This window comes from Giraffa tippelskirchi, chromosome 10 (assembly GCF_054371585.1).
Source record: "Giraffa tippelskirchi isolate mGirTip1 chromosome 10, T2T-mGirTip1v1.2.pri, whole genome shotgun sequence".
Classification (NCBI taxonomy): domain Eukaryota; kingdom Metazoa; phylum Chordata; class Mammalia; order Artiodactyla; family Giraffidae; genus Giraffa; species Giraffa tippelskirchi.
The window spans coordinates 145,538,110-145,562,044 of NC_137284.1; the positions used below are offsets into that span (position 1 = coordinate 145,538,110).

At 43.1% G+C, this 23,935-nt stretch overlaps 1 protein-coding gene across 17 annotated transcripts in view; it reads left to right on the forward strand.

The window, feature by feature from the left end:
- TRIM24 (tripartite motif containing 24) overlaps positions 1-23,935 on the forward strand; it is a 351,893-nt gene that overhangs the window by 235,033 nt on the left and 92,925 nt on the right. For 4 of the 17 annotated variants that reach the window (XM_081533085.1, XM_081533088.1, XM_081533086.1 and 1 more), the window contains exon 1: positions 12,994-13,652. The exons of 10 other annotated variants lie outside the window; for them this stretch is intronic. In XM_081533085.1, coding sequence (XP_081389211.1) covers positions 13,289-13,652 — 364 coding nt within the window. In that variant the 5' untranslated portion in view covers positions 12,994-13,288. Of the gene's footprint in view, positions 1-7,285; positions 11,789-12,993; positions 13,653-14,270; positions 15,037-15,135; positions 15,162-23,935 lie in introns of those variants that run through there. 3 more of the 17 variants (XM_081533087.1, XM_081533096.1, XM_081533097.1) reach the window with 2 other exon arrangements.

A 23,935-nucleotide genomic window follows, 5' to 3' on the forward strand; every position in this document is an offset into this window, starting at 1 on the left:
TTGGACGCAGCGGTGAGCCACAGAAATTATAGAAAAACAGAGGGAAATAGAGATACCTGTAATTAATGAAGAATAGGAGTGTGAATTACTGTAAAAAAACCATATATATATATTTTAATACCCACATTATTTTTTTATATTTGTTGTTTGGGATCGATATGTAAATACTATTTATTTTTGGCATGATGTACATATTGGGATCAATATGTACACTCTACTTTTATTATTTATTATTCTCTCCAAACAAGGTTGCTCAGTGGTAAAGAATCCACCTGCCAATGCAGGAGACTCAGGAGACGTGGGTTTGATCCCTGGGTCGAGAAGATCCCCTGGAGTATGAAATGGCAACCCACTCCAATATTCTTGCTGGGAAAATCTCATGGACTGAGGAGCCTGGTGGGTTACAATCCATGAAGTCACAATAAGTTAGACATGACTGAGCAATTGAGCACACACACATACTCTATAAACAAGACTTCCCTATTTACCTCTTTTTTCTTCTGAACTACCATCATCTGAGGGAATAAAAGGCACCTGTCTTTCAGAGTGCTTGAATCTTGTATGTGTGTGTGCCAGGCACTCAGGTGTATCTGACTCTGCGACCCTATTGACTGTAGACCCCCCAGGCACCTCTGTCCATGGGATTCTCCAGGCAAGGATACTGGAGTGGGTTGCCATGCCTGCCTCCAGTGAATCTTCTATACCACCTCTATAATGAATTATTAGCATATTAAAAGCATTAGTTTATAATACAGACTTTGCTTTCCTACTATATGAATATTTTCAAGGTACAGTTTCAAAAACATAGTGTACAGAGGGAAGGGTGTCTCGAAACAAAGGAAAAAGCACGTGCAAAGCAGGGAAGAGTTAAAATTGCTGAGCATAAAGTAGTAGGAGCTTCAGTCTGAGAAGTGAATGGGGATGAAACTATGGAGGGGTGACAGATGGGTTAAAAAATTTGTTTCTCTAAAGGTGAAAGTGAAAGTCGCTCAGTCGTGTTCAATTCTTTGTGACCCCATGGACTGTAGCCTGCCAGGCTCCTCTTTCCATGGAACTCTCCAGGCAAGAATACTGGAGTAGGTAGCCATTCCCTTCTCCAGGGGATCTTCCCAACCCAAGGATCGAACCCAGGTCTCCCACATTGCAGACAGATTCTTTACTGTCTGAGACACCGAGAAAGTCCAAATATAAGGGTGATTCAGTCCATTTTTCTATCCTATGTCAATAAAGATCTAATATTTTTAGGCCATTTTTCTTGCCATTGGATCATAGCTATAGATTGACCAGTCATTTAAAAAAATTTTTCCAAGGGGTTCCCAGGTGGGGTGTGGAACCTTTGAGGGAGCAATTTTTGTATTAACTCAAGCAGTTTGTACTAGATGTCTGCACACTCAAACCAAACCAACAAAACCAAACAAAACCAGGAGGTAAAGGTAGTCCTAGGCCATCCACATGACAATCAGGAGATGCTACTAAAGTTGAATTTGTGAAGGGGGTCTAAGGACCAGCTTCTAAGTAAATTTGCCAGGTGATTCTTACGCAAATTAAGGTCTAAGAAACTACTACTATACAAAAGAAATAGCCCTTGAGAGTCATTATGAAGAAAACTTCACTCTGGAGGCCTATTGGTGTTATTTCGTCCCCAAGTCATGTCCAATTCTTTTGGACCCCATGGACTGTAGCCTGCCAGGCTCCTCTGTCCATGGAATTTCCCAGACAAGAATACCGGAATGGGTTGCCATTCCTTCCCCAGGGTATCATTCTGACCCAGGGATTGAACCCATGTCTCCTGCACTGCAGGTGTATTCTTTATCTCTGAACCACCAGGGAGGCCTATGGAGACTGGATTTAAGGATCTGTTTGAAAAAGAGGCTGCTCAGAGAGGAATAATTTGGGAAAGGAAAGATCTTGGGGGACAGCTCGGATACCTCTCCAAGATTAGTTTGCCCTCCCTGAATGTCATCTCTTCTTCCAGAATTATTTCTATTTTAAAAAGGCTTTTCTGATCCCACCCCTGTCTCTTCAAAGGTCCAGCATCCCCTCAGTTCAGTTCCATTCAGTTGCTCAGAAGTGTCTGGCTCTTTGTGACCCCATGGACGCAGCACGCTGGGCCTCTCAGTCCATCACCAGCTCCGGGAGTTTACTCAAACTCATGTCCATTGAGTCAGTATGCCATCCAACCATCTCATCCTCTGTTGTCCCCTTCTCCTTCCACATTCAATCTTTCCGAGCATCAGGGTCCTCTCAGATGAGTCAGTTCTTTGCATCAGGTGCCCAAAGTATCGGAGTTTCAGCTTCAGTGTCACTATTTCGATGAATATTCAGGACTGATCTCCTTGAGGATGGACTGGTTGGCTCTCCTTGCAGTCCAAGGGACTCTCAAGAGTCTTCTCCAACACCACAGTTCAAAAGCATCAATTCTTCGGCTCTCAGATTTCCTTATAGCCCAGCTCTCACATCCATACATGACTACTGGAAAAATCATAGCTTTGACAAGACTGACCTTTGTTGGCAAAGTAATGTCTCTAATTTTTAATAAGCTGTCTAGGTTGGTCATAACTTTTCTTCCAAGGAGTAAGCATCTTTTAATTTCATGACTGCAGTCACCATCTGTAGTGATTTTGGAGCCCAAAAAATTAAGTCTCTCATTGTTTCCACTATTTCCCCATCTATTTGCCATGAAGTGATGGGACCGGATGCCATGATCTTAGTTTTCTGAATGTTGAGTTTTAAGCCAACTTTTTCACTCTCCTCTTTTACTTGTACCAAGAGGTTCTTTAGTTCTTCTTCACTTTCTGCCATAAAGGTGGTGTCATCTGCATATCTGAGGTTATTGATATTTCTCCTGGCAACCTTGATTCCAGCTTGTGCTTCATCTTTCCCAGCGTTTCTCATGATGTACTCTGCATATAAGTTAAATAAGAAGGGAGATAATATACAGCCTTGATGTACTCCTTTCCCAATTTGGAATCAGTCTGTTATTCCAAGTCCAGCTCTGTTGCTTCTTGACTTGTATACAGATTTCTCAAGAGGCAGGTCAGGTGGTCTGGTATTCCCATGTCTTTAAGAATTTTCCACAGTTTTTTATGATCCACACAGTCAAAGGCTTTGGCATAGTCAATAAAGCAGAAGTAGATGTTTTTCTGGAACTCTCTTGCTTTTTCAATGATCCAACAGATGTTGGCAATTTGATTTCTGGTTCCTCTGCCTTTTCTATATCCAGCTTGAACATCTGGAAGTTCATGGTTCACGTACTGTTGAAACCTGGCTTGGAGAATTTTGAGCATCACTTTTCTGATGTGTGAGATGAGTGCAATTGTGTGATAGTTTGAGCATTCTTTGGCATTGCCTTTCTTTAGAATTGGAATGAAAATAGAACTTTTCCAGTCCTGTGGCCACTGCTGAGTTTTCCAAATTTGCTGGCATATTGAGTGTGGCACTCTCACAGCATCATCTTTTAGGATTTGAAATAGCTCAGCTGGAATTCCATCACCTTCACTAGCTTTGTTCGTAGTGAACATTCCTAAGGCCCACTTGACTTCACATTCCAGAATGTCTGGCTCTAGATGAGTGATCACACCATCATGATTACGTGGGTCATGAAAATCTTTTTTGTATAGTTCCTCTGTGTATTCTTGCCACCTCTTCTTACTATCTTCTGCTTCTGTTAGGTCCATACCATTTCTGTCCTTTATTGAGCCCAACTTTGCATAAAATCTTCCTTTGGTATCTCTAATTTTCTTGAAGAGATCTCTAGTCTTTCCCATTCTGTTGTTTTCCTCTATTTCTTTGTAATGATCACTGAGGAAGGCTTTCTTATCTCTCCTTGCTGTTCTTTGGAACACTGCATTCAAATGGGTATATCTTTCCTTTTCTCCTTTGCCTTTTATTTGTAAGGCCTCGTCAGACAACCATTTTGCCTTTTTGCGTTTCTTTTTCTTGGGAATGGTCTTGATTCCTGTCTCCTGTACAATGTCATGAACCTCTGTCCATAGTTCTTCAGGCACTCTGTCTATCAGATCTAATGCCTTCAATCTGTTTGTCACTTCCAGTGTATAGTCGTAAGGGATTTGATTTAGGTCATACCTGAGTGGTCTAATGGTTTTCCGTACTTTCTTCAATTTAAGTCTGAATTTGGCAATAAGGAGCTCATGATCTGAGCCACAGTCAGCTCCCGGTCTTCCAACAACACAGAAGACTCTACATGTGGACATAACCAGCATCACTTCATGTATTTGTAAAAATGGCACTTCCATACAATTCTTTTTTCACAGTTGTCTTGTTGATCACTGAACTCAGGGTAGGCAAGGCATGAGTGAGGAAGCAGGAAGAAAATGCAAGGAGCTGCAGGAACTGCAATATGCTTTATTCGCAGTGGCTGATGCAGTAAAAAGGGATATTTCAGGTTGGGTTAACATAGGTATACATGAACAAAGGTGGCACTTTGCCAAGTTATTACCTCATGATGCAAGTGCACATTTACTATGAATGATTTAAGCCCTTAGTTACATAGCCGTGCAAAGTCATTGTTTACAAGAAGTGGAGAGAGAGAGCCTGACTATCACCATCTTGGCTAACTGCTATTTCTCTGCATTCCAGTCCTTCAGGGTTTCTTGCTGCACTGACTATACAATTTCCATCTTTTGCAGCATCCTCTTAGCACATAATGCCGCCACAGGGACCCACATCCCACAACAGCAATAGAGGCTACAACAACAACCTACCAGGCCTCAAGCTACACCCCCATTATGTAGCAAAACCGAATGCCAGGTACTGGACAGGTTGGCCCACCATTTCTGCAGTGGGTCTACAGTAAGGTGTTGTACCTCATGAATTTCCTGTGTCAGGTGGTATAATGCTGTTGTAACATTTTTATGACTATCTGGAATATACACACAACATCCTGTACATAGTAATGCACACACTCTGCCCTGTGTAGCAGTTAATAAGTCTAGTGCCATTCTGTTCAGTCAGACTGTTTTCCTCATGTGGTATACTTATTCATCTAATAGAGTTAAGGCCCGGTGCGTGTAATTCAGAGCATGAGTAGTATGCAAGGCAAGGGCAGTCATTTGTGCTTCAGTAACTATAGCTGCCCCTTGGGGCAGAAACAGGGCCTGCAGGTAATACCACCATGCCATCCATTTCACACAGTACGATGCACGGCCCTATTAGCAGGTCGGTATGGGAGGGTTACATACACTGAGGCGAGCAGGAACAGTCAGCCCCAAGAATACATTCGGTCCAATACCCGGGCAAGTATGCCACCCATATGACCCACATACCCAAGGTTCCATGAGGGACAGGAATTACACTATAGGCCTCTAGATAATTCTGATCAAGGTTAACATTAGCACAGAGGGATGCCGGGGCGGGGGGGGGGGGCAGCCCATCCTGCCAGCTCAGTACCATCCCACTTCTCTATACAAAAGGGTGCAATTTCCCATAATTTAATACTCAGGAAAATCTGTCCCACAGTACATTTTTTTCCCCAGGTGCGAGGCATACTCCGCCATTTCTTCACATCTTATACAATCAGGTGCTTTGTCTTATTCAGTGGTTTTCTTCTCTGACCAGAAGGTGCTGTGTTTTCCGGTCCAGTCAGTCAAATTCATAGGCTGAATGCACCGGGGAAGCCCCATGACAGCCCCAACAGAGAGCTCGGTGCAGACTCGACCTGCACACCCGATATTTTGTACCATTGAGTGGTGTGTGCCCAATCTACAATCATATTGATCATGACACACCGATGGGCTGAAAGACAAAGAGGTCAAAGTTACCAGCATAGGCAATTCCTTTAATAAATCTGAGAGATGCGTGATTAAGACAAGGAAGAGACTTTATTCAGTGAGTCGGATGACCGAGAAGATGGCAGGATAGTACCTCAAAATGACCATCTTGTCAGGGTCTGGATGCCAGTTTCTTTTGTAGAGTCAGAGAGAAAGAAACAAGGAGGAACTAAAGTCAAAAGGCAAAATGGAGAGGGAGAGGCAGTGGGGAAGTAAAATGAAAGGGTCTTCAGTCAGTCAGTCAGTCAGTCAGTCAGTTCAGTCGCTCAGTCGTGTCAAACTCTTTGCGACCCCATGAACCGCAGCGTGCCAGGCCTCCGTGTCCATCACCAACTCCCGGAGTTTACTCAGTCATGTCCGTTGAGTCAGTGATGCCATCCAACCATCTCATCATCTGTCGTCCCCTTCTCCTCCTGCCTTCAACCTTTCCCGGCATCAGGGTCTTTTCAAATGAGACAGTTCTTTGCATCAGGTGCCCAAACTGTTGGAGTTTCAGCTTCAGCATCAGTCGTTCCAATGAATATTCAGGACTGATTTCCTTTAGAATGGACTGGTTGGATCTCCTTGCAGTCCAAGGGACTCTCAAGAGTCTTCTCCAACACCACAGTTCAAAAGCATCAATTCTTCAGTGCTCAGCTTGCTTTATAGTCCAACTCCCACATCTATAAATGACTACTAGAAAAACCATAGCTTTGACCAGATGGACCTTTGTCAGAAAAGTGATATCTCTGCTTTTTAATATGCTGTCTAGGTTGGTCATAGCTTTTCTTCCAAGGAGTAAGTGTCTTTTAATTTCATGGCTGCAGTCACCATCTGCAGTGATTTTGGAACCCAAAAAAATAAAGTCTCTCACTGTTTCCACTGTTTCCCCATCTATTTGCCATGAAGTGATGAGACCAGATGTCATGATCTTAGTTTTCTGAATGTTGAATTTTAAGACAACTTTTTCACTCTCCTCTTTTACTTTCATCAAGAGGCTCTTTAGTTCTTCACTTTCTGCCATAAGGGTGGTGTCATCTGCATATCTGAGGTTATTGATATTTCTCCCGGCAATCTTCATTCCAGCTTGTGCTTCATCCAGCCCAGCGTTTCTCATGATGTACTCTGCATATAAGTTAAATAAGCAGGGTGACAATATACAGCCGTGACGTGCTCCTTTCCAAATTTGGAACCAGTCTGTTTTTCCATGTCCAGTTTTAACTGTTGCTTCCTGACCTGCATACAGATTTCTCAAGAGGCAGGTCAGGTGGTCTGGTACTCCCATCTCTTTCAGAATTTTTCACAGTTTGTTGACAAACTGACAAAACATGGTGCACTGGAGAAGGGAATGGCAACCCACTTCAGTATTCTTGCCTTGAGAACCCCATGAACAGTATGAAAAGGCAAAAAGATAGGACATTGAATGATGAAAGGGTCTGCAGTCTTGCAAAACATCTCCAAGGGGATGGCCAGCCTTTGGAAAGGACACATCTTTTTGTTGTAGCTATTCACAGGTACTGGGAAAGTTTGAAGGCAGGAGGAGAAGGGAACGATAGAGAATGAGATGGTTGGATGGCGTCACTGACTCAATGGACATGCGTTTTAACAAGCTCCAGGAGATGGTGAAGGACTGGGAAGCCTGCCATGCTACAGTCCATGGGGTTGCAGAGTCAGATACGACTGAGTAACTGAAGAACAACATTCACAGATGGGCAGAGTCAGATTACCTATGTGCTGAACAAAGGCACTTCAGTTTACAATCAGGCAGAGGGGCAGAGTCCTCTGAGGCAGATCATTATGTCTGATTGTGAAAACAAAAGCAACAAAAAGCAGGTCAATGAAACAGTTCCAACATGGAGTCAGAACTGGCTTCTCCTTTGCAACGGTATGGGACTTGAAATTGCCATTGTATTCCCAGTCTATGTGCCCATTCCCGAACCTTCTTTCCGGTGAAATGGGTACCTTGATCACTCTCTATGATTAAAGGATGGCTTTAAGCTCTTTGAATCTACAGAGTTGATCTGTGGCCTTATACATTTAGGCAAAAAGCAAACTTGTGGCTGGGTCTATAGCTGTTAGTGCAAAGCTGGCATCGTCTGATGCTGGCAGAGGCCCTATCAAGTCCCCTTACCACTTGTCCATTGGTGGCTGCCAGTCTATGGGGATAGAGGTCTCCTCCTGGCCACATGTGGGGCAATGATGGCAGGCATCTGCTATCTCTTTCCATGAAATGAGAAAACCCCATCTTTTAGGGACTGCCCACATGGTTTTCATCCCTGCATGGTGCAGGCACTGGTGTACCCAAGGTGCTACCTCATTGGACAGAGCCTGTTCCACCCACCAGACACACACAAACGTGTCTGCTTCATCATTCCTCTGGCTCGCCATAGGCAAATGCCCAGTCACATGTATTATTGTTATGTCCTTCTCATGCCCTAAGTCCCTCTGATCTTGTCACATGGCTTGCTCCCACAGGGGTCTATGGCCTACCAGCCAGTGCTGTGCCTTCCATGTGGTGATCCATAACATTAGACCTTTATAAGCCACCCAACTATCTGTACAGATAGCAAGGAGGCACTGCTTCACTCTTGGCCACTATCCAGACAGCATGTAATTCAGCCCACTGCCTACTTTGACTAACTCTGGAATCAAACCATATGGTATCCCTGGCCAGCTGGATATCAGTGGCAGCCCAGGAGGAGGCCTGGCCTCTACTGAGCCCATCAGTGTACCCGGCTTGAACATCTATCGGTGGTTTACCTTCTTTAAATGGTCCTGGTTCCATCATTGTTGGGGTGTCTCCCAACATTTCTGCTGTAAATGTAATAGGCTCTAGAATATGCTGCAGCTTCTGTGACAAAGGACTGGCAGACAAGGAGCTCCTTTGTTCCAGATATGCTCCCTATTTAGCCAAGGTTGGGGCCTTGCCACTCTCTGGTCTTGGGAGATGATACCCAAGATCATAGCCAGCCCTCTATAGGGTACATTGTTTTAATATGTACCAGAGCCTTCCCTGTGATCACTTCTGTGGATAATAAAGTGGCATACACAGCTGCTAGCTGCTTCTCCATCAAGGAGTACCTCATTTCCGCCCCTTTCCCTAATTGAGACCAAAACCCCATAGGGACACATAGCTACTCTTGCTGTTCCCACAGACCCATCCAAACCCTTCAAGGGTGATGTGTATATCTAACTCAGAGGGCTTAATGGGATCTATAACCTGAAATGCCTCGGCCTGCTGCAATGTCCACTTAGTAGCTCAGAATGCTTGTTTTATGGTATCCGACAATTCCAGGCCACCCACTTCCTTGTAAGTGAGTATAAGGGGCGTGCCAGTGGGCAAGATGAGGTATAATGCCCTCCAGTATCCTAAAGTCCCTCATAGGTCTGCAATTGAGCCACAGTAGTAAGTTGCAGGAACATTTGTATTTTATCAATTACCACTTCCAGTATCACTTTTGTCTTCCCAAGAACTTGAAAGACAGTCCAGGCCCTTGGATTTTCGTGGCATTCTCAGCCAACGCACATGATTCCAAATGCGCTCTGGTGCACACTGTTCTATATCTTCAAGAGAATCAGAGGTTAGTAACATATTATCAATATAATGGAACAGGTTCACTGATGCTGGGTGCTTCCATTTTACTAAGTCTTCCACGACCAGCCAGTGACATACAGTTAGGCTATGCAGGTACCCTTAGGGAAGGACCTGGAATATCCACTGTCTTCCCTCCCAAGTAAATGCAAGTTGACCTTGACTCTCATCAGCTATAGCTATGGAGAAAAAAGCATTATCTAAGTCCACCACATAGTGATAAGTGCCCAACACTGTGGTCAATTGGTCCATCAAGTCACAGATCAGTGGTATGGAGGCATGCAAGGGCGGCATGATTTTATTGAGTTCTCTGTAGTCCACCATCATCCGCCATGAGCCATCAGGCTTCTGAAAAGACCACAGTGGGGAGTTAAAGGGACTATGAGTGGGCTGTACAACGCCCACTTTCGCCAGCTCAGTAATGGTAATGCCTATTTCTTCAGGCTACCTGGTAGACAATACTGTCTCACAGCTGTTCCCCTCCAAGGTGCTGGCAATAACTATAAAGAATGCTTCACATATCCCCTCACAATGGTCTTCACTATACACATACAGGGACAAAATTCCCACACAGAGGTTTGCAACATTGTATCCCCAAAATATATTCCGTGATCGGGGATACACACAGTATACATCCACACAAGGAGCCGTCCAATTTCCAAAGGTAAGGACACAGCCTTTACCTTAACTGTTTGGCCGCCATAGCCATCAGTTTGTGCATTGGACCGGGGAACTGCTCCAGCTTGCCATAAAGAAGGCTGCCTTCGGCACTGTTGTCAACCAGAGCCATTACTCTCTGCACTAATGAATTGACCAGTGAATTGCAAGTTCTTCATGGGGCCTCTGGTCTCCACTTGGGCTCTTCAAGAGGGCACCTTGGCCTGAGCCCTATTCAAAGTGGAAAAGGGCATCTGAAGGAACATCCTTGGGCACCATGTAATCTTTCACTGAACTGTATCTCTTGCTGCGGGTGCTTCCCACACTTGGTAAACTGCTGCTCCAATCTCAGTTGCCTCCGTAACTCAAGGAGTGTAGCACTGGGCTGTTTACCAATTTTATTTCTGTCAATTTCCACTGCCAGAAGATTGGCTCACATTTGTAACCGTGTGGCCTGGATGGGGACTTTACCAGCTTGGCCCTCCTTCAGGGTCTTCACATTCCTGATGCCTTTTGCCTGGCGTTGCCCCTCCACTTCTCAGGTCCTCCCTCACAGATGGAATGTCCCACATAGGGCTCAAGAGTAGCAGTCAGGGATTCAAAAGAGGTATATGGGGCATTGTTCACTATGTCCCCATTGGGGCACATTTTTCAAAATGCCATCATGCATGCCGCCTGTAAAATGTTCATCATCTAGACTTCGAGTATTTAGGTTAAACCTAGACTGTTTCATGCCTAGCTGTCTCACAACTTGGGTTAACTTGGCAAAAGTATGCCACTTACAGGGTCTAGGAGTTCTCCCGCATTCGTCTACATGGTGCAGATGGCAGCCTTAATCCATTCCATCAGGGTGTTTGGCTAGGTGTCCCCTGCATTTGTCGCCTAGCATTTTATAATCTTTGTTTTAACTAGAGGTGAGTGGTTATAGATGCCAACTGTTCTATGTCATCCCCGGAACAAATAATACCATCCACCTGTGTCCCAGAGTCACAAAAGCCATGTTGCCAAGGGTTTCCCTTGCTTCTGCTAAAATTGCTTATGCAAGTTAACCAACTCCACCTGGGTATATGTTGGACAAGTCGTGAATTCAGTCACATTGGGGGCCCCTTGAGGATGTTCTCCAGCACCCCCCTGCCCCGAGCCATAGGCTGTTCATGTTTCACCTTCTGCTGTACAATGGGCCTAGCTAACAAGCAGGGACCCAAGGTCTCATAACTTTCATCATCACTGTCCCTTAACTCTTCATTGTCCGAGGCAGTGGGTCATTCAAGGCCACGCATCTCTTGCTTCAGTGTACATATACTCTGCTCTAGTTCTTTCTCCTGTCTCATCTCTGTAATTTGCACACTTGGACAGCTTGCCTACGGGCACTATCCATATTAGCATTCAGAGCAGTCAGGAAAATCCACCCCACAGTGCTAGCAGCAGTACATTCTACTTTGTCCTGCAAATGGCAACTCACCGTCTGTAACACCTTTTCAACAGTGACCTGTCTGTCGCCTCCCAGTCTTCCACCAGGGCCCACACTGAGAGGACCGCGGCCACCAAGTACCACATGTTATGTCGTGGCCACTGGCTTCCTCCATCCATTGGAGCCTCAGTCTCCCCTACCTGCTAGGTATCCTGCCCACTATGCCAATTATCTCGCTGATCACTGAATCCAGGGTAGGCAAGGCCCAAGCAACAAAGCTGGAAGAAAATGCGAGGAGCCATAGGAACTGCAGACATGCTTTATTCGCAGTGGCTGACGCAGCAGCAAGGGATGTTTCAGGTGGGCTTAATATTGGTATACAGAAACAAAGGTGGCAATTTGACAAGCTATTGCAAGACAATGCACGTGTGCATTGTTATAGATGATCTCAGCTGTTACATAACCATGCAAAGTTGTTTACAGGAAGCAGGGCAAGAGAGCCTGACCATCGCTATCTTGGCTACTTACTATTTCTCTATACAGGATCATTTCCATTTTAACAAAGCCTATTCTGACCCCATCCTACTCTCTGCAAAGGTCCAGCATCATTTTATGTATTCTTTAAAATGGCACTTCCATAGTTTTTTTTCTCACAGTCAAGTGTGTACAGAGGCTTGTTTCCCCTACCCTATTTCTATACTTTTGTAAAGCTTGGCCATTTTTAAAGTGAAAAGATTGTAACTTCTGATCTAAGTTTGGCGGGGGGGGGGGGGGGGGGGGCAGTGAGAGTATGGGGAAATGAAAAAGATATTTTAGAATTATTTGGATATCAGTATTGACATTTCCATTTCTTGTAACGATGCCATATTTATTAAACAGTCTTCGTTAATCCCTTGAAGAATAAATCAGTTTTATTCACCTAAAAAGCCAATCACTGACTTTATTTAAAAATTAATTTCACCTTTTTCATGGGGAAAACCTTTAAACTTTTCGGACTTTCTAAAGAACCTCCCCTCTTATCACAGAGATTAGTAAATCCGGGTGGCAAAATCCATGCTACTTCCACAATATCTTTTCTATATATTTTCCCTTTTTGAAAAATTCTTCCCTTTGCTCTTCAGTCGACTTCGTTATCCTTCGACCCTCCCACCATATTTACTCTTCCTACAGGACCTCTGTCCGCAGTAGTAAACAGTTTTTCGAAGCAGTTAATTAACAGCTTTGGGTACACACAGTGAAGCCCCGCCCCATAGGAGGAGCTAACACAGTCGGACCGAATTATGTGGTCGATCGTTAACAAATAAACGCTTAATCTTTTTAGGGGAGCCAAACACACACAAAAGACCAATCAGAGGCCGCGGTTATCGGAGCTTGGGGGGCGGGGCTGGGCAAGCGCCCTCCCACCTCCCCAGCCTCCCGCCGCGGCGGTCTGAGCCTCGCGGGCTTCGGCAGGCCCCGCCCACCGATCAGACGCGGCTGGATAGGACGGCTCTCGCCCTGCCTCCGCTTCGGTTGCTGGGAGAGGGAGGGCGGGGGCGTGGCCTGAGGTGGGGCTCGCGGGCCCCAGAGAAAGGCGGCGAGGCGAGGGCGGGCTGGGCGGATTCGACGAGCGCCGCGGCGGTTGGCGAAGCGAGCCGGGCTCAGCCTTCCCGATGCGAAGAGCAGTCCCCGCTGACAGATCCTCTTCTTCCGGCCGCGCCACCCGGGAGGCGGGTCCCCGGGGCCTGAGGAGGCTTCCTCGGCCCGGGCCTCCGTCCCTCCCTCTCCTGCGGGTCACCGGAGCGGCCTAGGAGGATCGCGGGCGGCGGCGGGCAGAGAACGCGCTCCCCCTTTCCCGGCGGTGGCGGCGGGGGCAGGACAATGGAGGTAGCTATGGAGAAGGCGGCGGCGGCGGCCGCGGCCGCTTCGGCGGCGGCCGCCGGGGGGCCCTCGGCGGCGCCGAGCGGGGAGAACGAGGCCGAGAGTCGCCAGTGCCCTGACTCGGAGCGCGGAGGCGAGGCGGCCCGGCTCAACCTGTTGGACACTTGCGCCGTGTGCCACCAGAACATCCAGAGCCGGGCTCCCAAGCTGCTGCCCTGCCTGCACTCCTTCTGCCAGCGCTGCCTGCCCGCGCCCCAGCGCTACCTCATGCTGCCCGCGCCCATGCTGGGCTCCGCGGAAACCCCGCCGCCCGTCCCCGCCCCCGGCTCGCCGGTCAGCGGCTCCTCGCCGTTCGCTACCCAAGGTGAGAGGCGAGACGGTCGGGTGGGGTGGGGAGGCCGGCGCCCCGGGGCGGCGCGGCGACCCGCCCGGGGTGCTCGGCGGGGGAGGGGCGAGGAGGGTCTGTGCTGGCGGCGGTGACATGGAGGGCCCGCGCGCTCTGCGGCGTCCGCGCGCCCCGCGAGCAACTTCCCCCGGCGCTGTGGACTTGGCCGAGCTGCTGCTCCCCTCCCCCCCACGCCCCCCAGCCTTCTCCTCCCGGCTGCGTGGCCCGTGCAACCCGTACTTTTGAAAACCTCTGTCGGAGTGCGCTGTTGTCTATCTCCGGCCCTTTGGCGGCTGCATCTAGTTAACCGCTACCCTCTTCCTCCCCGCAGCTTTGTCCAGGTGATCCTAATCATCTCATCTGTACCCACGCTATCTGAGCTGGTGAGGGGAAGGGAGGGATGAAGAAGAGGTGGTGGGGACTTTTCTTTGGTTACATATCGGATTCTGTTTTTTTTTTTTTTTGTCTTGCATGTTTTGGGTTATTTACCTTAATGAGCCCTCGTTCTCTCCGATGGGGACAAAGGAACTAAGAGACGGTGTTTTGCGTTGCTTCTCTTTCGGAGATTCTGTTTTGAGACGGTAAATGGTAAAAACAAATAGAAAAAAGTGATTTGGAGTGCAGCATTTTCTTGGATTTCGTGGACAGCAGCTGGAAATGTTTAAGTTACTGTTCTCTTTGTGGTGTTTGTTACCGTATAATGAGACTTTTGACAGGTAGGTCCCATTGCTAACGTTAACAGGTTTTGAAACACAAAGTTGAAGCAAGCACAGTAAATTGTTTGTGGTAGAATAATTGAGGTTTTAAACGTTTACATGGCGAATATTTGAGCACCTCCCTTTAAAAAAGACAAAGTAACCGGAAATAATTCGGTTTTACATATACTGCCTTTTTAAAAGGGACTGGTTCATGTAGTTAGAGAAAAGTTGCTCATTAAATAATTGAGCTAGGTCAAAGAATACATGAACTTGATGCTTTTAAATAGGTTGCAGTGTTAGACTCTTGATTTATTAATATGTTAGGAACAGTGTCTAGTTGCGAGACAGTTTTCCCTGGGTCCGGCTGTTTCTGCAGAGCTTGCCAGGGGAGGTACTGACTGACTGCCCTTTGTTTCTGTTTTTAAAGGATGTTTGTATAAGGAAAAGCCTTGGATGGTAGAGACAGTGTCTACCATCAGAGCAAAGAGGAACCGTGCATATGGTGCAATAGTAACAGATCAGTGTCTCCCGGAGTAGAAGGCAGGCATGCTTATTGCCCATCATAAAAGATTAGGGTTCCCTAAACTTGGGCTTCCTCTCCTGCAACACAGTCCATTGCTGGTGTTGCTTAAGCAAGTGTCAACTGACCCGCTTCACCTTGCCAGGTGAGAACTGGGGCTCTGGGAACCAGTGCTCAAGTGTTGATGCTGTGGCTTATGTTATTACTGGAAGTAATAAACTGCGCTTTGTCTCCGATTCACCAGTCTCATGCCTTCTCCCGGCTTCCATGGTAAGCTAATACTTTGTTAGTTTGCAAGTAGGGTAAAAAATCTCAGACCCTTCACGCTAATTTGCTCTTGACATGGCCCACCTGTTGGAAAGTTAGTACAGGTGAAACTTAAATTTTAGTTCTTAATTTTTAGACACATTTAAGGGTTTCTCTTATTTATATTTTAAATGTTTAAAACGGCCAGTAGCCAATTAGGATCTGAATTTTACATAATTCTAGAATTAAGATGTATTGTGTTCCAGGGCATGACATTTAGATCTGAATGAATGAGAACACTAGTAATGGAAGCTCTGATCCTCAATTCTGAGGCAAGTTTGCCACTAAAGTTCTCAAAATGTTGCAGTCTCCAAATATTTTTTTATCTTTGTGTTTGTATTGTAAGCCAGAGTTCAGGAACGCTTTTAAATCAGAAAGTAATATTTTTGTTTTTTTTATACTGAGGAAGATTTCTTTTACAAACAATACTTCCGCATATATCTCTAAAGAAAAAAAGTTAGGATTATCTTCAATAAATTAAAAATACTATGTTGAGTCTTAATTACTTGAATATTTTCTCCCTTACTCTCTCCTTGCAGATTTATTTTAATAACCAGCTGTAGCAAAAGTTAATAGTTTATTTCAGAACCACAGTTAACCCTTAGGCAGCACAGTTTGAACTGCAAGGGTGCACTAATACACAGATTTTTTTCAATAGTAAATACTAGAGTAGTACGTGATTTGTCATGGGTTGAATCCAAGGATGCAGAACTGGGATGGGGAAGGTCAACGGTAAGTTATATTCAAATTTTCAACTGCACAAGTGTCAGCACCCTTAACCCCCAGCTTGTTCAAGGATCAACTGTAAATAAGGTTCATTATCTCTGTTCCTCTCCTAATGAACTTATGGGGACAGACATCAAAGGTCAAACTACAATCCTGTCAGGAGCTAAGCGAGTAACTGAGATGGGGAACTAGAAGGCTTGGGTAAAATAATAGGGAATGGTGGGAGAGAAAGGAAGGGAGCAAACTCTACTTAGCTCCAGCAGGTTGTCCTGTGATAGAGCAGGGCCAGGGTTGGAGGATCTTTAATTTTTAATGTGAAGTCTGAGCTCTGGAGAAATGTAACGTTTCTTTAGTATTCAGTTCAGTCGCTCAGTCGTGTTCGACTCTTTGCGACCCCATGAATCTCAGCACGCCAGGCCTCCCTGTCCATCACCAACTCCCGAAGTTCACCCAAACCCATGTCCATGGAGTCAGTGATGCCATCCAGCCATCTCATACTCTGTCATCCCTTTCTTCTGCCCCCAATCCTTCCCAGCATCATGATCTTTTCCAATGAGTCAATAGATAATGGCAAGTAATTAACACATACTCAGTCTGGACCCATTCTGAAGGCCAAACAAAACTAGTTTTGTTGAGGCCACATGTGTTGCAGTTATACTCAGATTTAGATCTAGTCAAAGCTATGGTTTTTCCAGTAGTCATGTATGGATGTGAGAGTTGGACTATAAAGAAAGCATAAAGATTCAGATAGGGGTTTTCAAATTTTCACTTTACTAGAATTACCTGGTATGCTTGTTGCAAATAGTTTTTTAGACCTCTCACCCCAGAGAGCTCAGTATGTCATAGCTTTACTTAAGAATTCTGGATAATCATAAACCCTAATGGTTGGGTTTTGTTTTGTTTTGTTTTTTTCAGTTCAAGCTGTATTATTCCAAAGTACAGTTGCTCAAAGAGGATTCTTTAGAAAATGAAGACCAAATTCAAAGTGTAGTGTTCTCAACACATCAAACCTAGTTTCCCTTTCGTTAAGTGCTTTTTGGTGCTCCCTTTGTTATCTTAAATAAACTTTATAGAAAGTGTTTTCTGACGACAATTTTTTTTTTTTTTACAAAAATCAACAAAATGGTTTGATTGTTGTAAAGAAGAAACAAAGCTAATTTGTAACAGCAAAGATACAGTTTTTGTAAATGCTTAGACACAATTCATGGTAGCCACCAAGCCCATATTGAGAACATTGTTTAAATTTTATATTGCTACCAGTTGGAAAATGAGTGACCACAAGACTTTTATTTTCTTAATATGCAGTAATGTCCAGGAAAGGGGGAAGAGCTTGGAAAATATTTTCTTTAGATACATTATGGTACATGAAGTCAGGAGACAAACTGATCTTAAATGTTACAATGTTGTGAAATGTTACAATGTTATACAATATTTTATAGTGTGGATGTACTGTTCAGCCAAAGAGTAGCAAGCTCTAAGAGCTATTTTTAAAGACCACTGAGCACACTTTTGAAAGGGGTCACTTTAGCTGTCAAAGGGAGAGTAAAATATGAGTCCATCAGTTCTCCTTATTAACTGGCAGTCTGTAACATGTAACCATCAATTCTGGGAGCTGATTTCTTTTGTGAAGTTTGTTCTGAAATGTTCTATGATAATGTCCTTTAACAATATTGAAAGTGATATTTAAAATTTTTTGTTTCCAATTATTGCTTATACACTGAAATACAATTGACTTTTGTATGTTGATTGTATCCCACTCTCTTGCTAAATTCAATTAAATCTAGTAGCTTTTTGTAGATTCCTTAGGAATTTCAACATAGACTGTCATGTTGGTTGCAGGTAGTTTTAGTTATTTCTTTTCATTTTTATATAATTCATGACTTTTTCTTCTCTTACACTAGCTAGGACTTCCAGTACCATATTGAAGAGAAGTTTAGTTAATTTCAGTATTAAATGAGAAATGACATTCTTTTCTTATTTCTGATCTTAGGGATAAAACATTAAATTGGGCACTGTCACAGCAGGGGATGGAGAGGGTGGGATGAATTGAAACATCCACAGTAGCATTGAAACATACACACTACCATGCATGAAACAGCTAGTGGGAAGTTGCTGTATAACACAGGGAGCTCAACCCCATACTCTTTGACAATCTAGAGAAGTGGGATGGAGGTTCAAGAGGGAGTGGTCATATATATATACTTATGGCTGATTCACATTATTGTATGGCAGAAACTAACAACATTGTAAAGCAATTATCCTCCAATTAAAAAAAAAAAACATTAAGTTGCTCACCAGTAATATGTTAGCTTCTTTGTTTTTTATAATTGCCCATTATCATAATATTAAGAGATTCCCTTCTATTTCAAATGTCTTGAGGGTTTTTACCATGAATGAATGATGAATTTGGTCAAATGCATTTTCTATATTTATTAAAATGATTATGTGGTAGATTTTTTTTTTTTTTTTCCTGTTACTGTGGTGACTTCCATTGATTTTCATATGTTAAACCAGTCTTGAATTCTTGGTCACAGTGTATTGTCCTTTCTGTGCATTTCTGGATTTGACTTGCTAATATTTGAAGGATTTTTTTTTCTTATATTCATGAGGAACATTGGTGATATGGTTATCTTCTGTTCTTACCTGATTTTGGCATCAAGGTAATACCTCAAAATATGGTATAAGGTGTTCCCCCTATCTCTGTTTTCTGAAAGAGTTTTTATATTACTGCTAATGCCTCCTTAAGTATTTGACAGAATTCACTAGTAAATCCACATGGACTTGGAGTTTTCTTTATGGGGAGGATTTTGGTTAGGAATTCAGTGTCTTTAATAGAAATAGGGCTATCAGATTTTTTCTATTTCTTCTTGAATCCATTTCAGTAAATTGTGTGAATAAAAGTATATGATTCAGCTTATTGGTACATTTATTGGCATGAGTTTGTTCATAACATTCTTTTATCCTTTTAGTGTATTCAGGAGCTGAATGATGTTTCATCTTTTGACCAATGGGTTGCCTAGAAGTGTGTTAAATTTATAGATGTATGGGGGACTTTCTAGATAGCTTATTTCATTCGAGTAAAAAAAATGCTCTGTAGGATTTAAATCTTTTGAAGTTTAGTGAGACATTTTACATCCTAGTGTATAATCTGTTTTGATGAATGTGCACTTAAAGAACTTAAATTCTCCGTTTGCTGGGAGTAGTGTTCTGTAATTTAATTAGGTCAAGTTGGTTGATAGTGTTGTAAAAATATGTTATATTTCTATTGTTCTTTGTCAGGTTTGTTTTTTGTTTGCTTGTTCTGTCAGTTATGGGAAAAAGAATGTTAAAATCTTCAATCATGATGGCTGATTTGTCACTTAATTCCTTTTTTCCAGTCAGTTTCTGTTACAGGTATTTTGAAGCTTTGTCTTATTGATGGATTGCCTGCCCTAACACTATGAAATGTTGTTCTTTCATACTGTTTCATGATGCCTGTTGTTCAGTCGCTCAGTCATGTCTGATTCTTTGCGACTGCATGGACTGCACACACCAGGCTTCCTTGTCCTTCACCATCTCCCAGAGCTTGCTCAAAATCGTGTCCATCGAGTTGGTGATGTCATCCAACCATCTTATCCTCTGTCGTCCCCTTCTCCTCCTCCCCTCAATCTTTCCCAGCATCAGCATCTTTTCTAATGAGTCAGCTCTTCACATCAGGTGGCCAAAGTACTGGAGCTTCAGCTTCAGCATCAGTCGTCCTTCCAATGAATGTTCAGGGTTGATTTCCCTTAGGATTGACTAGTTTGACCTCTTTGCAGTCCACAGGACTCGGAAGAGTCTTCTCCAACACTACAATTCAAAAGCATCAGTTCTTCGGTGCTCAGCTATCTTTACTGTCCAACTCTCACATCTGTACATGACTACTGGAAAAACCATAGTTTTGACTAAACGGACCTTTGTCAGCAAAGTGATGTCTCTGCTTTTTAATATGCTGTCTAGGTTTGTCATAGCTTTTCTTCCAAGGAGCAAGCATTCTTTTAATTTCATGACTGCAGTCACCATCTGCAGAGATTTTGGATTCCAAGAAAATAAAGTCTGTCACTGTTTCCACTGTTTCCTGGTCTGTTTGCCATGAAGTGATGGGACCGGATGCCATGATTTTGTTTTCTGAATGTTGAGCTTTAAGCCAACTTTTTCACTCTCCTCTTTCACTTGCATCAAGAGGCTCTTTAGTTCTTCTTCACTTTCTGCCATAAGGGTGGTGTCATCTGCATATCTGAGGTTATTGATATTTCTCCCAGCGGTCTTGATTCCAGCTTGTGCTTCATCCATTCCAGCATTTCACATGATGTACTCTGCATATAAGTTAAATAAGCAAGGTGACAATATACAGCCTTGATGTACTCCTGTTATCTTATTATAGCTATCAGTTTTCTTATCTTTGTGTGTAAATTGTATATTTTTTCCATCCTTTTACTTTTAACCTTTATATTGTATCTCTTATAGGTAGTGTATGATTGTGTCTTGCTTTTTATCCAAGTTGTAAAATTTTACTTTTAATTGTTTAATGTATTTACATTTTAAGTTATTATTGGTATGATCCAGTTTAAGATTGCCATCTTTTTATTTATTTTCTCTTTCTTCCCTGTGGGCCTCTAGCATCTTTTCTCCTCTCTCAATCCCTTAGCAGCTGCTCTCTGGTAAACTTCTGTAAGTCTCACCCTGCACATGCATGGTAGCCTTCAGCCAAGGATTCAGAGAAACCCTTCATAGACTGCTGGTACCGTTCCTCTGTGCAGTTCCCTTCTCTTGAGTACTTACCTATTTCACCACTCAAATTTTCCTCTGGCTTCTAATCTGTGTCCTGCTTAGGCTCTAGTTCCCTATACCACAGCCAGAATATAGTTCCCAGGTAGAGAATCAAGGTATTATAGGGGCTCACTTCCTGAGTTTTCCCTTTTTCAGGGATCACTGGCATCGATTTCTATTGTTCAGTGCCTGAAAACAGTTAACTTCATACATATTCTTCCCGGTTACACATATTGTTCATGTCAGATAGGCTTGTCCTGCTATTAGTTACTCTGTCCTGTTGGAAAGTGGTTGTCAGAAGACCATTTTTTAATCACATTGCTTTTTTTCCCCTATACTCAAATGTGGTAATCAGCAAACTTTGGTCCTTAGATCTCTAGACTTTTCCCTTTAAATTCTTCTTAGAGACTGTACCAGTTTAAACTGTCACATAGATGCACATGTCTCTTGTATCTTCCTTGATCCCTTTATCAAATTTTACTTGTATCTTTTTAAGTATATACTAGACCAGTAGTCTCTAAAATGGAATGTATACCATATTATGAAATGAGCCTAGTGAGGTGAAGGAGAACATTAGAACTTATTTGCATAAATTAAATTTGAAAGTACTTGGTTGTATAGATTGTTGTGGTCTCATGAATAAGCATGCCACTTGGCTGCGTTGCACACATCGTATCCTGAAGAGAAGTCAGGGTTGCTGCAAGCCCAAAATGTACCTTTGTGTGAGTTAGCAATAAGGCTTTTCTTGGCATATGTAGCACCCGGGGGATACATGACTTAGCAAGTGGTATGTCTATAATCGTCATTTGCCCTTTTAAATTAGGCAGTCCCTGGTGCTGTATCTGAATCTGGATCTGAATCTCCCCTTGCCTACCCACCAAATTTAGTTGTGCTTAGAGCCCTGGAAGATTGAGACCTAGATTGAGACCTGGGAATCTTCCATAAAAGCAAAAGACAAAAACAAAACTATACACAGCTGCCTTGGAGGTGATGAGATTTCTCTACTGCAGACCCTATTGTGTTTTTTTTCTCCTGCAAATTGTAACACAATTTACATGTGCTTGGATAAGTTTATGGACTTCAGCTGTCAAAGATTGAAGATCATGGTAGGCCATTACCAGGATCCTGGCATAAAACCCTTTAATCTCCATTCCTAGGGAAGTTCCATATGGATGCCACTCAAAGTCCTGTGGTCTCGAGAGTCTGAAAAGTCCCTAAATTTTAAGATGTAGGGCACATGTGCCATAGCCATAAAAAGTGATTCCCCCCTCCCCCAACATCTTTGGTCAATTCATCTTTAACAAAAGAGGCAAGAATATACATTATCTCAGTAGGTAATGCTGGAAAAACTGGACAGCTACATGTAAATGAATCAAATTAAAACATTCTCTAACTCCATATACAAAAATAAACAAAATGGATTGAAGACCTACATATAAGGCTGGATACTATAAAACTCCTAGAGGAAAACATTAGGAAGAACACTTTGACATAAGTCATAGCAGTATTTTTTGAATCTGTCTACTAGAGTAATGGGAATAAAACAAAAATAAGCAAATGGGACCTAATTAAACTTAAAATATTTTGCACAGTTAAGGAAACCATAAACAAACTTAGTAAGCTAAGGAATGGGGTAAAATATTTGCAAACAATGTGACTGACAAGGGATTAATTTCCAGAATACATAAGCAGCTCATATAGCTCAATAAAAAAAAAATAAACTCATCAAAAATGGGCAGAAGACCTAAAGACATTTCTCCAGAGAAGACATCCAGATGGCTAACAGGTACGTGGAAAGATGCCCAACATGGCTAAATATCAGAGAAATGCAAATCACAATCACAATGAGGTATCACTTCATGCTGAATGGCCATCATCAAAGTGTCTACAAATAATAAATGCTGGAGAGGATATAGTGAAAAGGGAACCCTCTTACTCTGGTGGGGAGAATGTAAATTGGTGTAGTCACTGTGGAGAAGAGTATGGAGGTTCCTTAAACTAAAAATAGTAATACCATATAATCCTGCAGTTCCACTCCTGGGCCTATAATTGGAAAAGGTGAAAACTCTGTAATTTGAAAAGATACATGCACTCCAGTGTTCATAGCAGCACTGTTTACAACAGTGAAGACATGGAAGCAACCTAAGCGTCCACTGACAGATGACTGGATAAAGAAGATGTGAATGGAATATTACTCAGTTCATTCACTCAGTCATATCCGACTCTTTGCAACCCCATGGACTGCAGCACGCCAGACTTCCCTGTCCATCACCAACTCCCGGAGCTTACTCAAAGTCATGTCCATCAAGTCGGTGATGCCATCAAACCATCTCATCCTCTGTCGTCCCCTTCTCCTACCTTCAATCTTTCCCAGCATATTACTCAGCCACAAAAAAAGAATGAAATAATGTCATTTGTAGCAACATGGATGGACCTCGAGGTTATCATACAAAGTCAGTCAGTCGGAGAAAGACAAATGCCATATATGATTTTTATGTGTAATCTTAAAAAAATGATGAACTTATTTATAAAACAGAAATAGACTCGCAGATATAGAACAAACTTACCATTACCAAACAGGAAGAAGGTGGGGGGATAAATTAGGAGTTTGGGATTTAACAGATACACACTACTATTTCTAAAATAGATAAACAACAAGGTTTTACGGTATAGAACAAGGAACTATTCTTAATTTCCTATAATGATGATAATGGAAAGGAATCTGAAAAAGAGTATATTTTATATATACACTCCAGTATTCTTGTCTGGGAAATCCCATGGACAGAGGAGTCTAGTAGGCTTCAGTCTGTGGGGTCACAAAGAGTCGGACATGACTGAAAACCTAACACTTTCACTTCTATATATATAAAACACTGAATCACTTTGGTATATTCCTGAAACTAACACAACGTTGTAAATCAACTATACTTCATTCAATTAAAAAATGATAAATTCTTTAAAAAAAGTGATCCCCAATTCCAATTAAAAGTGTAGAGATAGTTCCAGTTAAATCTATAATCAAGATTGGATTCTGTTGACTTGCTTCTTCCCCAGTGACAGAAAGCTGAGCTCTGAGAAATCAGGACTGCTCATTTTTGATGATGTCTTCAATGTTTTGTAGAGGGATAGATACTTGTCGTTCTTGACACCTGAATGTGCAATCAGTGGTGGGTTAGCTGGCGAAGAGATCCACTTTGTGTAGAAAGCTATAACCATTGCTGCCT